Genomic DNA, 19261 nt, shown 5'->3' on the forward strand with positions numbered 1-19261 from the left:
ACTGAACCCAAACTGGCTTCCAGCTGAAAGTGACATATCCAGATTTGAAAATCAGAGGTGGTACAGGTGAGTTGCAGTTTAACGTTTTTTTGAATTTTGCTATACGTATGACCACCAGCTAACAGACAGGGTTACAGAAGAGCAGTTCTCCCCCCTCCCCCAGTTGGTTTTATGTCATTAATCTGTAAGGTACATAACAGAATCTTGAGGAAGTCCCTCTTACCTCTGACCATAAGGCACAGCTTTTTAAGTTTTTAATAAGTTGAAGGTGAGTTATTTATATATTATTCAGGTGAATCATCTAAACATTATTTGAGACAACAATGAGGAAAACAGAATTTCCTTACCAATTAGCAGAGCTTCTTTCTCTGATTTTAAGCCTTGGCTTCTTTTCTCAGTATTGGTTTCTCGGTCTTGGTTGACCAATGAGACTGTCAGCACATTTATTTCCTATAAAATAGTTAAAAGACAAAAACCACATGGGTATTTACGTAGAGTCTGTGCATTCCAGTGAAAGCCAGGAGGTATCTTAAATTTTATGAAAGGTCATCACTTGCATTTGTAACTGAAGGCCAACTTTTATAAGGGAATGATCTTTTTTGCACTTTAACAAAATGTAGATCGCTTTTTTTTTTTTTTTGCTTCCAGCAAACCAAGCATTCTATAACAGTGGCAAAATTGATGCAACTTATCTTAGATTTTTGTCCATGTTTTGTTGAAATTCCTAGAAAAAAACTATTTATGATAGTAACTTTAACATGTTTTTATTTCAAATATTAAAGAAAAATTCTGAAAAACACACAAAGACTGATATTTTTTTCCTCCAGAGTTATTGCTGGGGCTCAGTACCTGCACTACAAACCCACTGCTCCTGGAGGCCATTTTACCCCATTTTGTTGCCCTTGTTGTTATTGCTGTCATTGCTGTTATTGTTGGATAGGACAGAGAGAAATGGAGAGAGGAGCGGAAGACAGAGAGGGGTAGAGAAAGATAGACACCTGCAGACCTGCTTCACCATTTGTGAAGTGACCACCCTGCAGTTGGGGAGCTAGGGGGTTGAACTGGGATGCTTACAGTGGTCCTTGCACTTCGTGCCATGTGCACTTAACCCACTGTGCTACCACCTGACCCCCTGATTTTTAATACTATCCTAGTAACTTGAGTGTGTGGAAAAACAGGGACTACTGGTAAGGTGAGGCAGAATTGTCAGGTGTGGTTACGTATCTTTATACACACTGCAGAAAGTTGATAAAGCAAAGGTTGGGAACTCTTTGGAAACTAAAAATGAAGAGTTTTAAAATAAGCCAATGATACATGGAACATTGAGGCTGAACATTTTTTTTTAGTTCTTTTTATGATATTTTTTTAAATTTTAAAAGCAGAGAAAAAAATATTTAATTCATGTCCTCCCAAAAGAGGTAGACACCCTCAAAATGGAGAATGATCTAGTAGGTCAATAAAAAGACTGAAGTGACCAGATTCCTACATATATGGGATGGGAGCATCGCTAAGTGGCTAAGTCTTGAACTAGAGGACGTTTCTCATCAAAAGAAGATGAGTATATGGAGCTAAGGACCCTTTTTTGGTTAGATGATGGGTGCCAGCAGAATGGGAGACAGATGTGTGTGGGGGAGGAAGGGTGAGAAAATGGTCGAGCAGGAGTCTTGAGACTAGAGCTGATTATGCAATACACATCGGGCTAGTTAATACTAATTAACAAGCTGACCGGTTGAATGGATATAGCAAACTGTTTGGGAGCACAGCAAAGAGCACAAACATCATATGAAAGCTTTCACTTTTTTTTTTTAAAGAAAACAAATATCTTAGTGCAGGCAAAATAGATCTGCCAATAAGTTTATCTTATGAATGACTACTTTGTAGATTAGGGATAACTAGAAAATTCAGGCAATCTGGCTGTTTTGAGAAAATGCAGTTGGTAATATTTGGTGAGTTATTCTTTTTCTTTTTTTTAAAGACTTTTTTTGATATCTATTTATTCTCTTTTGTTGCCCTTGTTTTATTGTTGTTGTTATTGATGTCATCGTTGGATATGACAGAGAGAAATGGAGAGAGAAGGGGTAGACAGAGAGGGGGAGAGAAAGATAGACACCTGCAGACCTGTTTCACCACTTGTGAAGTGACTCCCCTGCAGGTGGGGAGCCAGAGGCTCAAACTTGGATCCTTACGCCGGTCCTTGCGCTTTGCACCACCTGTGCTTAACCTGCTACGCTACTGGCCAACTCCCTTATTTTTTTTTTCTTTATAAGGGATTAATGGTTTACAGACAACAGTAAAATACAGTAGCTTACACATGTGTAACATTTCTTAGTTTTCCACCTAACAATTCAATCACCATCGAGTGTTAAACTCACTGATGGAAGCTGAGCAAGAGATGGAGGTGAGGGAGGGAATCACAGTGCCGCAGTGGCAGGTCAGAGGAGAGATTTTGGCTGATTGGAGGGTGATGGTAGAAATATGCCCATGGAGACAGGGGTCAGAAAGATTTATGGAATGATCTGGGGCCAGTCTGGACCCAGCTGGAAAAAAAAAGTCCTTAGGGAAGAAAGTTTACTTCATGAACATGATCTTGGGAACTAGCCCCAGAAGAACTGTAATAGAACAAATCCAAATGTTTATGTAGACTAGATTTGAAGTTTTTGTCACCAGGATGATCACTGGAGCTCTAGGCCTGTGTGATTCCACTACTCCTGGTGAACTTTTAAAACTATTCTAAAGGGAGGAGAAAAACCATAGCAGTGTTCCACCACTTGTGAAGTGAATCTTCTCCTAAATGGGTGCTCTCAGTGATGCTACAGAGCTTGAACCTGCAGTCTACAGAAGGCAACCCATGTTCATAAATGCCTCCACCTTTGGCACTAACGACATTCCTTATAGTAACAGACTGACAACCGCCCTTAATATGCTTCCAGACTATTTATTTCTTCTCAGCATGTAGTTGGTATGCCTTACTACCCTCGCTAGATGAGTAATTATGGAACACTAGAAGGCACCCTTAAAGGGCTAATTCTCAAACAGGAGAATACAGAAAGCTTAAAGTATTTTAAGTTTTTTGTACTGTATAATTCAATCAGAGAGCTTTTAAATGCTACTTTTCTCCACTCACAGAGCTTCTATTCTTTCTCCAGCAGATGCCTCCTTATTTGTCTAGTCTTTTGTGATTTAAATCAATAAAATTACTAACTTAAGGCCTAGAGTAGTATGTTTGTTTTAGTTTATCATTCTTGTTTGGGCCCATGCTGAGCAGTTAAACCTCTTATCTGCAAACTCCTCACAAGAACAGGACAAGCTGAAGCCTAGATTATAGCATCCTAACACTTCGATGCACAGTGATCCCTACCCTAGAACCACCTGAACCCTGGGCCATCTCTGTTAGTCTCTGATTGAGCTTCCAATTAGTGCTGGACCACGTCTGGGTTAGACACAGATAGCAGACCACAGGTCTCCAGGCTAACAGGGCCTTATCTGATACCCAATTACTGTGACTGTGCTTTTTTGGGGGCAAAGTCAGGGCTTGCAGGAGGAACCCTAGAAACACAGATGAGTTTTTTTTTTTTCCTACACTACAGACTAAGCATCTCATCCATGTTTATACTAAGAAGTGGGGAATTGTTGTAATACTGCATGCTGGCTCACAGTAGGAATTTGGACACAGTTAGCATATGACTGACATCATGCCAACGGACTTAGGTAAACCAAGTTATTTAACTTGCCAGCAACTAGAAGTCAGGCCCTTTCCTTCCCCCAGCTCACGTGGTTCCTGCACTCTGTTCTCCTGGCTCTCTTCCTACATGCTTGCCTCACCATGGCCGCTCCTCTCAGGATTTGTACACACGTGAAGCTGAACTTCGGTAATTAACTCATCTCATGGGCCTGGCCTATTCTTACCCTTGCTGATAACTGCTTATTTTGTTGTACCTTAAAGTAAACCTTCTGTACTGCTGTACCGCCATGTAATAAACCCTGATTGTTTTAAACTGCATCAATAGCCACTCTCTGGTCAAGTCCTTTTATTTTTTAATTACAATAAATATCAAGGACATAAAACAGCCAGAGTCCACAGGAATGCTACTAGAATCGTGTCCCCAAGATCATATCTGGAGTCACAAAGGGGGTCTTCAAGCAGGGTCCAACAAATGCTGCTGAATCAGCAGTGCGATGAGCAGCCAGGTGTGGCCTACCAGTGACTGCTGCTTCCAGGAGATTGTAGGGTTGACAGATAAGGATGGGAATATCAGAGTCCAAGGACCTTGGGGCATACTTCTGTAGGGATAGGAAGCCTGTGCTCCACTGATCACAGGGAGTGTGCTTCTACATGGTGGTTGTTAGTGACTATGGAAGGGACACACCTCTGGCAAGGCTTCCAAAACAGTCCCACAGGCCTGGATCTGACCGGCTCGAGGCTTAGTGGATGTCTCAGCCTTTAGGTTCTACTATAAGTTCTGTCTGAATGGACATGGAGCTGCTTTTGTGATTCCTGCAGGAGGGAGGGCCGTGCTGGGAAGGGGTACAAGATGGAGGGGTGGTGTACACTGTAATTACATGAGGCTCCAGAATCTTTCAAAGGGGAACCAAGCCAAAGGTATGTCTAAACATGTTAACCAGAGAATTGAGTCTAAGACCTCACTTAGTGAACTAACTTGTGACCACTTCAAAGTTACTGCTGAGTACCCCAGAGTCCAAGTCTGCCTTATGTCCAGATTCTCATTGACAAAGCCACAGAATTAATGAGAAGATGAAAACTTATGTCATCCATTTTGCCAAAACAGAGACAAAATGTAAATTTAATATGGATCTGTGTTAAGAACTTAAAAAATGGGCCAGTAGTGCATTGGGTTAAGCACACATGGCGCAAAGCACAAGGACCAGTGTAAAGATCCTGTTTGAGCTCTCAGCTCCCCACTTGCAGGGGTGTCGCTTCACAAATGGTAAGGCAGATCTGTATGTGTCTATCTGTCTTTCCCTGTCTTCCCCTCCTCTCTTGATCTGTCATATCCAACAACAACAACAGCTATAACAGCAATAACAATAAAAGTAACAACAAATACAACAACAAGGGCAACAAAAATGGGAAAAATGGCCTCCAGGAGCAGAGGATTCATGGTTGCAGGCACCATGCCCCAGCAATAACCCTGGAGACAAACTTAAGAAAACAGTAATTTATTTAGATAGCCATGGTTATCTTTCTACTGTCAGAAGAAAAAAGCAAAGGTATCATAATAACTAATTTTAGGAAAATAAAATTTAGATTTGACTATATTGTAATAGGGCTGTTTGACTGAGCGAGAGGAATACACTATCAATAGCCTGAGAACCTGAAAGTAAATATAAGCAGCATGCACCTCCTCTTTCCATGCTTGTCCTCAGGGCTACAAATCTAAAAGATGATCCAGTGTTTGTCAAAAGAACTTCAGAATCACAGATACTTAAGGTCAAGAGAATGCACAGGAAAATGTGGAAGTAAATAATCCCCCCACATCAAGCCTTTGCTGCATTTAGGCTTGATCTGTTTTCACTCTTAGCCACTCAATTGAGTGTTTACGCTGTATACACATCCATTACACACCTACTCTCTGCCAGGGAATGCTACGTTGTTAAGGATACAGAGTACAGAATGGCAAGCAGCGTGTATTTATTCTTAACAAAAGCTATTCTTACAAGAGGTTTAGAGACATGTTTACATAAAATGTGATTAGATAGAAATGGAGAAGTAGGCAGAGCCCACCAAAGGAGTTTGGATTTTGTCTGAAAAGCTTAACTAGTGAAGGGCATTAGCAAAGAACTACATGAACATCTCTAAGTCTTGGGTTTGGTCTGGAAGAAACTGGGGGAAGGAGGGGAAAGGGATCAGGTGGGGCCTTCTAATTATCACTTGTTTCATTTTTACTTTTTCATGATAAGGGTCAGAACTTGGTTAGTGATGGGTCAATGATGTGAAGGCTACAAAAAGTAAGATATTTCACCAGTCAAACACACAAAAATCTGGCAACATTCTGGAAGAAAAAGCATTGAGAGTGCAGTGTCACCAATTTACAACTATGGGTCTCCATTGACGTTGCCCCTCAGGGATTGGAACAAGCAGCAGGGAAGCCTTATACTGACATGGGGGGGGGCAGAGAACTGGCCAAGAGACTTGGGAGAAAAGCTATACTCTCTGTGGTCTAGAGGTGTTGCTATATAGTAAGAGCCTTTCACATCTGATAAATTAGGAAAAAGGGTGAATAATTCTCTTAAAAATCAGGATTTATTGAGAAACACAGGGCCACACAGAGCTGCTTAGCTCAGCTCTGGCTGGTGGTGGAGTGGGAGATTGGGCCCAGGACTTTGGACTCTCTGGGTGTGGGAGTCTTTTTGCATAACCACTGTGCCATCTATCCCACCCTATTTTATCTCTTGGCACAAGGGAGGGATTAAAAACAACTTTTAAGGGAGGGGATTGGATATAGAGTTCTGGTGGTAGAAACTGTGAGGAATTGTACCCCTCTTATCTTATGGTCTTGTCAATATTTCCATTTTATAAATAAAAATTAAAAAACTACTTATAGTTAAAAAGACCTCAGGCTCTCATAGCCTGCAGGAAAGATAAAAACCACAGGAAGGTTTAACAGCCACTGTGCTTCACCTCAGGGGTTGAGATAACACTGAAACAACTTAAAACGTAGACCTTAAAATAAATAAAATAAAAAAGAAGGTAGGGATGGACATTACTTAATGCTTAGAGGAACAGTTAATCAAGAGAACTTAACAATTATTTTTTTAATTTTTTAAAATTTATTTTGCCTTTTGTTGTTCTTGTTTTATTGTTGTTGTTATTGTGTCGTTGTTAGATAGGACAGAGAGAAATGGAGAGAAGAGGGTAAGACAGAGAGAGGGAAAGAAATATAGACACCTGCAGACTTCCTTCACTGCCTGTGAAGTGACTCCCCTGCAGGTGGGGAGGCAGGGCTAGAACCGGGATCCTTACACTGGTCTTTGCTCTTTGCACCACGTATGCTTAACCCACTGTGCTACCACTTGACCCCAAGGACTTAGCAATTATTAACATATATGCACCCAATGAGAGACCATCTAAATACATCAAACATCTACTGAAAGAGCTACAGCAATATATTAATAGCAACATAGTAATAGTAGGGGATGTCAACACCCCACTCTCTCAACTTGACAGATCATCTAGGCAGAAAATTAATAAAGAAACTGGGGAAGTAAATGAAGGGATAGATAAACTAGAACTATTGGACATTTTCAATCATTTACCCCAAGAAACTGGAATATATAGTCTATCAAGTCCACGTAGGTCATGCTCAAGGATAGACCATATGTTAAGTCACAAAGACAGTGTCAATAAATTCAAGTGCATCCAATATTTGACCAAAGGTGCCTAGACTACTAAATGGGAAAAAGAGTCTCCTCAACAAATGGTGTTGGAAAAACTGGGCTGAAACATGCAAAAGGATAAAACTGAACCACTATATTTCACCAAATACTAAAGTAAATTCCAAATGGATCAAGGACTTGGATGTTAGACCAGAAACCATCAAATACTTAGGGGAAAATATTGGCAGAACTCTTCTCCATCTAAATTTTAAAGGCATATTTAATGATACAAATCCAATTACAAAGAAGACTAACCAATGGGACTACATCAAATTAAAAAGCTTGTGCGCAGCAAAAGAAACAAACAACCAAAAAAAGAGACCCCTTACAGAATGGGAGATCTTTATATGTCATACATCAGACAAGAGGCTAATAACCAAAAAGTATAAAGAGCACACAAAACTCAAGAAAACAAATGACCCCATCCAAAAATGGGGAAAGGATATGAACAGAATATTCACCATAGAAGAGATCCAAAAGGCCAAATACACAGAAAAAAAAAAAAGCTCCAAGTCATTGACTGTCAGAGATATTCAAATAAAGACAATGTGATACCACACTTCACTCCTGTGAGAATGTCATACATCAGAAAAGGTAGCAGCAACAAATGCTGGAGAAGTTGAGGGAGAAAAGGATACCTTCTGCACTGCTGCTGGGAGTTTCTATTGACCCATCACCCTGTGAAGAGCAGTCTGATGAGCTCTCAGAAGGCCAGACCTTCTCTATGACCCTGACAAGTCCTCTCCTGGAGATATATTCTAATGAACAAAACACACCTATCTAAAAAGATTTGTGTATACCTATGTTCATAGGAGCACAATTAGTAATAGCTCAAACCTGGAAGCAACCCAGGTGTACAACAACAGATGAGTGGCTAAGTTAAATTGTGGTCTATATACATAATGGAATACTATTCAGCTATTAAAAATGGTGATTTCACTTCCTTCACCTCATTTTGGATGGAGCTTGAAGGAATCATGTTAAGTGAGATAAATCAGAAAGAGAAGGATGGATATGGGATGAAAAATACTACCATGATGCCAATCTGCCTTCCCTGAGCAAATGACATCACCAGTGTTTCCTGCCCACCTCCCTGGAGCCCTACTCCACTAGGGAAAGTAGAGATAGGCTGAGGATACAGATCAACCTGTCAATGCCTATGTCCATCGGAGAAGCAATTACAGAAGCCAGACTTCCAAACTTTTGTGCCCCATAGAGAATTTTGGTTCACATTTCCAGAGGGATAAAGAACAGGGAAGCTTCCAATGGAGGGAATGAAATATGGCATGCTGGTGATGGTAGTTGTGCTAATTGTGCCCCTCTTATCCAACAATCTTGTCTATCAATATCAAATCACTTATAATGAGAAAGAGAGAGGGGAGGGAGAGAGACTGAAAAATAAGAAAACACAAAGCAGAACTTGGACTGGGTTTGGTGTATTGCACCAAAGTAAAAGACTCTGGGGTATTGGGGAGAGTTCAGAACATGATGGCAAAGGGGGGCCTAGTGGGGTTGAATTGTTATGTGGAAACCTGAGAAATACTACACATGTACAAACTACTCTATTTTACTGTTGACTATATACCATTAGTCCCCCCAATAAAGAAAAAAAGCTATTTGTAGGGTGTAAAGGTTGGGTGGTGGCATACTTGACTGACTGCACAGGTTCAAGTTCCCATCCCTACCAGCAGGGTGAAAGCTTTGCAAGCAGCGAAGTAGTGCTGCAGGTCTCTCTCTCTCTCTCTCTCTCTCTCTCCCCTCCCTTCTCCTTTCCCTCTTGACTTCTCTCTGGCTCTGTCAAATAAATAAAATATTTTAAAAAGAGGTGGATTCCCCAAGTTCAGTTTTTCTTGTGGAACCCTTGATGGACTCAGAATGGATTTCTGGTAAAGATCACAGATTTCTGTTTTTCTTATTCCAGAGCACTGCTCAATTCTGGCTTATGCTGGTGCTGGGGATTGAACTTGGGACTTTGCATAATCATTACATTATTTATTCAGGCATTTTTTTTTTTTGCCACCAGGGCTTGGTGCCAGCATTATAAATCCATCTCTTTTGGTGGCTACTTTTTCTTCTATTTTTTTAAAAAAAATTCTTTACTGGTGTATTAATGGTTTACAGTTGAAAGCAAAACACAATAGTTTATACATGCATGACATTCCCCAGCTTTCCACATAACAATTCAACCCCCACTAGGTTCTCCTCTGTCATCATGTTCCAGGACCTGAAGCCTCTCCCCCCGCCAGTGTCTTTTACTTTGGTGCAATACACCAACTCTATTTTTATTAGATAAAAACTGAGAGGGGAGTGGGAGATAGGGAGAGAGAAAAAAAGACACCTGAAGACCCGTTTCACAGCTTATAAAGCATCCTGCAGGTGGACTAAATTCTTGCTCATGGTAATGTGTGCGCTTAATCAGGTACACTGCTGCCCCAGAATCAGCCCCTCTTTTTTTAAAAAAAATATTTATTTCCCTTTGTTGCTCTTGTTTTTTTTATTGTTGTAGTTATTATTGTTGTTGTTACTGATGTGATTGTTGTTGGATAGGACAGAGAGAAATGGAGAGAGGAGGGGAAGACAGAGAGGGGGAGAGAAAGGTAGACACCTGCAGACCTGCTTCACCACTTGTCAAGCGACTCCCCTGTAGGTAGGGAGCCGGGGGCTCGAACTGGGATGCTTATGTTGGTCCTTTGGCTTTGTGCCACCCACACTTAGCGCACTGCACTACCGCCCGACTCCCCTAGCATAAGCCCCTCTTAAACCATCTGCTTCACTTCTTTTACAGAACTAATGCTGGCCTTTTCCCCTCCAATTTTTGGTTCAGTTTTCACAGAGTTTTTCCTTCTCTCTGCCAGCCTAGGATGCATGGAGAAGGTTAGTTTCTTCCCCTGTTCAGACTCTGATTTTGGTACATGCCAAACTTCCCCCACAACATTTCTACTCCCTTTTATCAGGGTTCTCATGATGTCAACTATTCAATTTTGGCTGTTTATCATTAGCAGGCTCTAGGGTGTATTTGTTTGAATTTGCCAATTGCCGTTCTAGCTTCGTGGGCGGGAGACAGAGACGACCAGAGACTCATGGCTGAGCTGTACGCAGTATCTCTTTATTCATGTGGAACACAGCACAATCTAAGCTAAGCTATATCTAATCACAATCTTGTCCTTATATATATACTTGCCAAGTAGGGTAGAAACAGGATGTGATGTAGAGAGGGTGGAGTGAAAAAAGACTGGTGGAGATCAGGGTGTACTAGGAGAGGGGGCGGAGCAAAAAGACATCATGAACCTATGGGGATTAAACCATTGCCCTGCAGGCAGGGTAGTGCTTAGTTAACAGTGGTTATGTAAACAGAATACAGTGTTAAGCAGGGGGGATTAAACCAATGAAACAGAAGGGGTCTTAGAAGCATAATTTAGAAGCATACCAACAATTCTCCCTTTCTTTTTAACTAATAGCCATAGTATCAGGAGTGTGGGGTGAACAGAAACCTATATCGTACAGGCATTTTCAAAAGAACTGGCACAAGAGCCAATGCCCAGTTCAAATTCAAAATGAGAGTGGGCAACAAGATGACTAAAGAGACACTTCCATATTGTGGTTTTAGCCTTGGTCTTTCCACTACAAATCACTTTTTGTGGGTTAAGTTACTCAAAAATTTCAAGTCTTGGACCATCAATCTAATTGAGCTTCATCAGTTCTACAGAGGTGGCATGGAAGATTCAAGGTCAGTTCTCTAGAGCTCATACTCCTACCACTTTTGTCTCTTTATAATACAGAATGTCTGCATGTTCTTTCACTAAAAGGAATACCCGTAATAAAGGAATGTCTGAACCCAGGTTCTTCATGTTGTAATTTTCATGAAATCCTCTGATTTGCAAATCATCTTAGTGCTTGGACTACATCCTTTTCTGGCTTTTCCAATTTTATGAGGAACATCATCTTCCTTCTCCTTGCAGGGGCTTATCTCTACTCCACCCCCCCTACTCCTAGCATGCTTTCAAGACCTCTCTGGGAAAAAAAATGCATTCTTTCAGGTTTCTATGCAATATCTCTTATGCTGATCTCCATACTCACTACCTTTGCTCTACTATCAGTTCTCCTGAGTTACCACTTTGACCACTACAGGAACCTCTTATTTTGTATTCATTTCTAGTTTCTTCTTCTTCCAATCTACCAGACTGCATTTCTAAAATGTTACTCTCATCATATCAATCTGCAATTGAAAGATCAGGAGGTTTTTGACAATCTGTAGGGACAATTCAGATGTACTCTAATAACTTGGGGATAATGCCAGGGATGGGTCTGTCATTTCAAGTTCAAGCCTACTAAAATAGCCTATCTACTTTATTTGTCCAGGTAAGTTTTAAGAAAGCCATCTCCCTTTTATTTATTACTTCCCACTTACATTTCCCCACACAACACAAGTCCACAAGTCAGGTATCTCTCAGAGGCATTTATTCTAGGCTGTTCACAAGGTTTCCTTATCTAAACCCATATGGCTGGATGGTCACTTATATATTCTGGACAGAACTGACTTTAACCTGTGTTTCTTCAGCAAAACTGCAAACTCTTTTAAGGTAGTTGCCACATCTGAACAAATAAACCCGTAGTGCAGATGGGATATGTGTTCTAATTCAGTCATCATTATGTACTGGATAACATCAGACAGTTAATCTCTTACTTTCCCTTTTATAAAACACAGATAATAGCCTATACAAGTCAAAACTGCTGTGAGGATCCAATGTTAAATGAGAGATGATGCTTTGAAAAATGATTTCTAGAAGTATTTCATGACATCAACATTATAATAATCATTCAATTTTATTATTTGTAGAAGTGAATGGATATAGAACAGGTACTTAGCACATACCTGGGATAGACAACTTCTGGCCAAGATGGTGGTGAACCTGTTTTCACTTGCTGGTGCCATCACAACAAAAACTACAACAGACATGGAAAAACTCTCCAAGATATGAGCTTGGAGTTCAGATGAACTAACAGAGGAAAATGAGCCCAGAATGTCTCTACCACGGCTGCCTGGTGTGGTCCAGTTGCATCTCTGGTGGCTGTCCAGTTCACCCAAGCAGATTCTAGTTAGAATCCCTGCCTCTGTGGCCAACTAGCTCTGATTAGGCCTCTGAGACCCATTGCCTCAGTGCCTGTTGGCCCTGGTCTTTACAGAGAGCCAAACATAATGGGAAGATAAAGTAAATTACTCAGGCCAAGATAGCTGCTTGAGGGAAATCCTAAATTCAACAAAGCAATCTAAACCTCCTGAAGAAGAATTCACATTTATAGTTCTAGGGATTCTTGCTAAGTTGAGAAAAATTATGGAGGACTGCATAGAAACTAGAGGAATGATGAGGAAATCGACAATTTCATAGCAGTGATCATATGAATGAATAGTGCAGTGACTGAACTAAAGAAATACACAACAGAGAATACCTACAGGAAGACAGACATCAAGAGACTCAAATGGAGATAAAAAGTAGAAGAAATCACCCCAAAAATAGTAAAAAGAAAAAAATTACACTGAAACAAATGAGAGAGGTCTGAGAACATCAAAAGGAACATCATTCATATCATAGTATAAGAAGGAAGAGAAAGGGATAACATTCTTATCAGAAGAAAATTTAGCAGATAAATTTCCCCAAATTAAAGGAGACAGATAATCAGATCTGGGAGGCTCAAGTAACTCCAAGAAAAAAAGAATCCACACCTAAGTTCAACAACACACATAATAGTTAAAATGACAGATCAAAGACAAAGAGATCATCCTGAAACTTCTAGAGAAAAATCAAATAATGACCTTTAAAGGAAATCCCAAAACACTGTCAGAAACTCTAAAATCAGGAAAGAATTAGCAGGACATATTCCAAGTTCTGAATGGAAAAGACATTCACTCAAAAATAATTTATCTTTCTAGGTTATAACTCATATTTGAAGGAAGCACAAAGATCTTTTCAAACAAGCAAATGCTGAAAAAAATTTATAACTATTAAACCACACCTACAAGAAACACTAAAGGCACTCATGAAATGAAAATATAGAATGACTTCACCCAGAGAGGAGAAACAGGAAAGCTAGGAAAAGCCCAACAAAGAGTATGGACTCAATAGCAGAACTGAGGGTGTGTATGTGTGTATGTTGGGGGCGGGGAGTTAGAGAGAGAAGGTGGTCCTATGGACTTTGGTGGAGGGATACCTGAGCTCTGGTGGGGCTAGTAATGAGGTAATATATTTCAAGAAGGTAAGAAATTATACTTCTAAAACATTTACAGACTTGTAAACTATGGTCACTTCAAAACCAAAATCATTTGAAAGTTTTATCTATCCTTGGGGTACTGAATCTATGCAAGAACTCTGTAAAAGACCTTGCCTACAGTCATAAAATATATATGCAGACATGATGACTCTGGTGGTGTTTAAATAGTGCACATTATCTGTTTTCTGAATGCCCTGTGACAGTGTTTTTTAAAATAGTTTATTTATTTATTGGATAGAGATAGCCAGAGAGAAATTGAAAGGGAAGGGAGAGTTAGAGAGGAGAGAGGGGGATGGGTGGTGATGCACCTGGTTGAGTGCACATTACAATGTCCAAGGGCTCAAGTTAGAGCCCCTGGTCCCCACCTGTAGGTAGAAAGCTTTGTGAGTGGTGAAGCAGTGCTGCAGGTGTATCTCTTTCTCCCTCTCTATCCCCTCCTACCCTCTCAATTTCTGGCTGTCTCTATCCAATTAATAAAGGTAATAAAATTTTTTAAAAGATTTTTTATAAAAAAGAGAATAGAGATTCACTGCTTTTGAAGATTAATACACCCACCCCCTATGCCTGCACCCCTGGAAGTGAGAACTGGGCTTGAACCCAGGTCCTTGCACATGGTAATGTGTGTGCTTAACTGTGTGCCACTGCCCAGCCCTTTGCAACAATATTGTAATAATGTCTTTATATAAATATTTTAATTTACTTATTTATTTTTGTGTGTGTGTGTGTTTTCATTGTCTTTATTTATTTATTGGATAGAGACAGCCAGAAATCGAGAGGGAAGGGGATGATAGGGAGAGAGACAGAGAGACTCCTGCAACACTGCTTCACCACTTGTGAAGATTTCCCCCTGCAGGTGGGGACCGGGGACTTGAACCTGGGTCCTTGCGCATTGTGACGTGTGCAATCAGGTGTGCCACCACACAGCCCCCATAGTTTTTAAATATGTAAAAATAAGCCCCCAGCAATATAATCTACAGATAACACTTTGAAGAACGTAAGCTCAGCCAGTACATTCCTGACTCATTGGTTAACACCCTGGATGAAACCACCCCCACCCTGAAAACAGGGAGATCATCATCATGTATCTTTCCCTGTGTGCCCCCAAGGGCCTCTACAGCTATAATTGCCAGGTGAGTGGGACAGTCATCCAGATCTGTCAACATCTCATAATTAGCCTCTCCTTTCTTTGTTTTCCTTGTTCCACATCTTTGTTATGCCAGTTCCTCTAAGGCCTTCCTCTCAGGCAGCACAAATCACAAAACCAGGGCCCTGGAGACCTCAGTCAAGATGACATTCAGCCACTCCAATATTCTTTACTTGATATTGTGTTTTTCAGATTACTAAAAGTCATCATCAGGTGATAATCCAATCTTTAATAAACTTTAAGTTATTTCTACTAAGATCAAAACTGAGGCTGTGGAGAGGGAAGAGTGGAGAGAAGATTCATTCTTTCCTCTGTGAGTCAGTGACCAACCGGGAATAGAGGCCCAGGGCCTGACAAATGAAGGAGATACCCACACAAAACATGGCCTGGAAGACATGTGTTTATACACAAAAGAAGAGTTCCAGTCACTACTGACTTGCTTTGCATTTTGTTTCACTTTTTTATTTTTAATTTTTTTTATTTATAAGATGGAAATATTGACAATACTATCAAATAAGAGGGGTACATTTCCACACAATGCCCACCCCAGAGCTCTATATCTAATCCCCTCCCTTCATAGCTGCCCTATTCTTTTTTTAATGTTTATTTATTGACTTATTTATTCCCTTTTGTTGCCCTTGTTTTTTATTGCTGTAGTTATTGTCATCGTTGTTGAATAGGACAGAGAAATGGAGAGAGGAAGGGAAGACAGAGAGGGGGAGAGAAAGATAGACACTTGCAGACCTGCTTCACCACCTGTGAAGTGACTCCCCTTCAGGTGGGGAACCAGGGGCTCGAACTGGGATCCTTCCACTGGTCCTTCTGCTTTGTGCCATGTGTGCTTAACCTGCTGTGGTACTGCCCGATTCCTCATAGCTTCCCTATTTTTTATCCCTCTGAGAGTATGGACCCAGGATCACTGAGGGGTGCAGAAGGTGGAAGGTCTGGCTTCTGTAATTGCTTCCCCGCTGAACATGGGCATTGGCAGGTCAATCCATACTCCCAGCCTGTCCCTCTCTTTCCCTAGTGGGGCAGGGATGTGGGGAGGCAGGGTTCCAAGACAAATGGTGGAGTCCTCTGCCCAAAGAAGTCAGGTTGGCATCATGATATCAACTGGAACCTGGTGGCTACTTCTCTGGACACAGCCTGAAGTGAAGTATGCCAAGGTGGTACTGGTTACACTGATTAGGTTGGGCTCAGCAGGTGCAGTTATCAGTTGGTATGACTTGAGAGAAGCATGCAGGAATATGAGCCCCACCCTAGAGGTTCCAGTACTGGGAGATGTATGGGCTTTAAAGAGAAAGGAACAGAACCGGAGGCATCACACTGCCAGATCTCAAACTGTATTATAGGGCCATTGTCATCAAAACTGCTTGGTACTGGAATATGAACAGACACACTGACCAGTGGAATAGAATTGAGAGCCCAGAAATGAGACCCACACGTATGGACATCTAATCTTTGACAAAGGGGCCCAGACTATTATATGGGGGAAGCAGAATCTCTTCAACAAATGGTGTTGGAAACAATGGGTTGAAACATGCAGAAGAATGAAACTGAATCACTGTATTTCACCAAATACAAAAGTAAATTCCAAGTGGATCAAGGACTTGGATGTTAGACCAGAAACTATCAGATACTTAGAGGAAAATATTGGAAGAACTTTTTTCCACATAAATTTTAAAGACATTTTCAATGAAACGAATCCAATTACAAGAAAGACTAAGGCAAGTATAAACCTATGGGACTACATCAAATTAAAAAGCTTCTTCACAGCAAAAGAAACCACTACCCAAATCAAGAGACCCCTCACAGAATGGGAGAAGATCTTTACATGCCATACATCAGATAAGAGTTTAATAACCAACATATATAAAGAGCTTGCCAGACTCAACAACAAGACAACAAATAACCCCATCCAAAAATGGGGGGAGGACATGGACAGAATATTCACCACAGAAGAGATCCAAAAGGCCGAGAAACACATGAAAAAATGCTCCAAGTCTCTGATTGTCAGAGAAATGCAAATCAAGACAACAATGAGATATCACTTCACTCCTGTGAGAATGTCACACATCAGAAAAGGTAACAGCAGCAAATGCTGGAGAGGGTGTGGGGTCAAAGGAACCCTCCTGCACTGCTGGTGCGAATGTCAATTGGTCCAACCTCTGTGGAGAACAGTCTGGAGAACTCTCAGAAGGCTAGAAATGGACCTACCCTATGACCCTGCAATTCCCCTCCTGGGGATATATCCTAAGGAACCCAACACATCCATCCAAAAAGATCTGTGTACACATATGTTCTTGGCAGCACAATTTGTAATAGCCAAAACCTGGAAGCAACCCAGGTTTCCAACAACAGATGAGTGGCTAAGCAAGTTGTGGTATATATACACAATGGAATACTACTAAGCTGTAAAAAATGGTGACTTCACCGTTTTCAGCCGATCTTGGATGGACCTTGAAAAAATCATGTTGAGTGAAATAAGTCAGGAACAGAAGGATGAATACGGGATGATCTCACTCTCAGGCCGAAGTTGAAAAACAAGATTAGAAAAGAAAACACAAGTCAAACCTGAAATGGAATTGGAGTATTACACCAAAGTGAAAGACTCTGGGGTGGGTGGGTGGGTGGGGAGAATACAGGTCCATGAAAAATGATGAATGAAATAGTGGGGGTTGTATTGTTAAATGGGAATCTGGGGAATGTTATGCATGTAAAAAAAAAAAAAGGAAGAAGAAGTAGAAACGCAAAGCAGAAATTGACTGAGTTTGGAGTATGGCACCAAAGTAAGAAAGCAGAAGTATACTAGAGTTTGCAGTGAGTACCTCCCTAATACTTCCTCTCCACTTTTCCAAGCTTTGGGTCCATGATTGCTCAACAATTTGTTTGGCTTTGTATGTTAACTCTCTTTTCAGTCACCAGGTTCCAGGTGTCATCAGGATGCCGGCCAGACTTCCCTGGATTGAAGACCCCACCAATATGTCCTGGAGCTCAGCTTCCCCAGAGACCCACCCTACTAGGGAAAGAGAGAGGCAGACTGGGAGTATGGACCAACCAGTCAACGCCCATGTTCAGCGGGGAAGCAATTACAGAAGCCAGACCTTCTACCTTCTGCAACCCACAATGACCCTGGGTCCATGCTCCCAGAGGGATAGAGAATGGGAAAGCTATCAGGGGAGGGGGTGGGATATGGAGATTGGGTGGTGGGAATTGTGTGGAGTTGTACCCCTCCTACCCTATGGTTTTGTTAATTAATCCTTTCTTAAATAAAAAAAAAATAAAAAAAGAATTATCACATTAAAAAAAAAAAAAGAGAAAGGGGAAGTTTACTGCTGTCTTAAAGATTAAAAAAAAAGGCAATAGATAATTATTACTATAACCAAATTATTTGGCAATTAGGTTACCTTTTATTTAGAAGAGAATTTTTTATTATTATCTTTATTTGACAGAGACAGCCAGAAACCAAGAGGAAGGGGGATATAGAGAGGGAATGTGACAACACTGTAAGCAGAGATCTTGACAGTATCCTCCTGCTCTAGAACCTCACACCTTCTCTGTGTCCCTTCCCCTGACTCAAATGGCACTTCAGAATCAGGCAGCCATCTCAGCACTGCAGGCTAGTGTGTGCTTAGTCTGGATTCAGTGCCAGTAAGAACTAGAAAAGTCAGAGGGAGGCCGGGTGGTGGCACACCTGGTTGAGCACACATGTCGCAATGCGCAAGGACCCAGATTCGAGCCCCCGGGCCCTTGCCTGCAGGGGAAAGCTTTCTGAGTGGTGAAGCAGTGTTGCAAGTATCTCTGTCTCTCTCCCTGTCTCTCTCACCCCTTTTCCTCTTGATTTCTGGCTGTTTCCTCCAATAAATTAAAGATAATTTAAAAAAAGAAAGAAAGAAAAGTCAGAGGAAGCAAAGAGAGAAACAGTTAAAGAATACCTACATGAAAAAGGACTAGAAAGAGAACTTAAGCAGCAAGGATAGTGGGGGCTGGGCAGTAGCGCAGCAGGTTAAGCACACGTGGCGCAAAGTGCAAGGACTGGCATAAGGATCCCTGTTCAAGCCCCCAATTCCCCATCTGCAGGGGAGTCGCTTCACAGGTGGTGAAGCAGGTCTGCAGGTGTCTATCTTTCTCTCCCCGTTTTCACCTCCTCTCTCCATTTCTCTCTATCCTATCCAACAAGGAAGGACATCAACAGCAACAATAACAAAATAACCACAAGGGCAACAAAAGGGGGGAAAATGGCCTCCAGGAGCAGTGGATTCATGGTGCAGGCATTTAGCCTCAGCAATAACCCTGGAGAAAAAAGAAGCAAGGACAGTAAGGAAAAAACCTAAGGTGAAACTGGGACTGGGCACAGGGGAAGGGGATGGCATGGAGGAGAGCTCTGGGGTCCCGGTGCATGATGGTTGGGGGACCTGGATTGGGGTAGTGAGTGTCTTGCTGACACCTATCAAG

At 41.3% G+C, this 19261-nt stretch overlaps 1 protein-coding gene across 18 annotated transcripts in view; it reads right to left on the reverse strand.

The window, feature by feature from the left end:
- ENOX1 (ecto-NOX disulfide-thiol exchanger 1) overlaps positions 1-19261 on the reverse strand; it is a 772227-nt gene that overhangs the window by 24285 nt on the left and 728681 nt on the right. For 17 of the 18 annotated variants that reach the window (XM_060194781.1, XM_060194780.1, XM_060194779.1 and 14 more), the window contains one exon: positions 348-450. In XM_060194781.1, the coding sequence (XP_060050764.1) occupies positions 348-450 (103 nt within the window). Of the gene's footprint in view, positions 1-347; positions 451-2396; positions 2538-19261 lie in introns of those variants that run through there. The other variant, XM_060194789.1, reaches the window with a different exon arrangement.

This window comes from Erinaceus europaeus, chromosome 7 (assembly GCF_950295315.1).
Source record: "Erinaceus europaeus chromosome 7, mEriEur2.1, whole genome shotgun sequence".
In the NCBI taxonomy this organism is placed as follows: Eukaryota; Metazoa; Chordata; class Mammalia; order Eulipotyphla; family Erinaceidae; genus Erinaceus; species Erinaceus europaeus.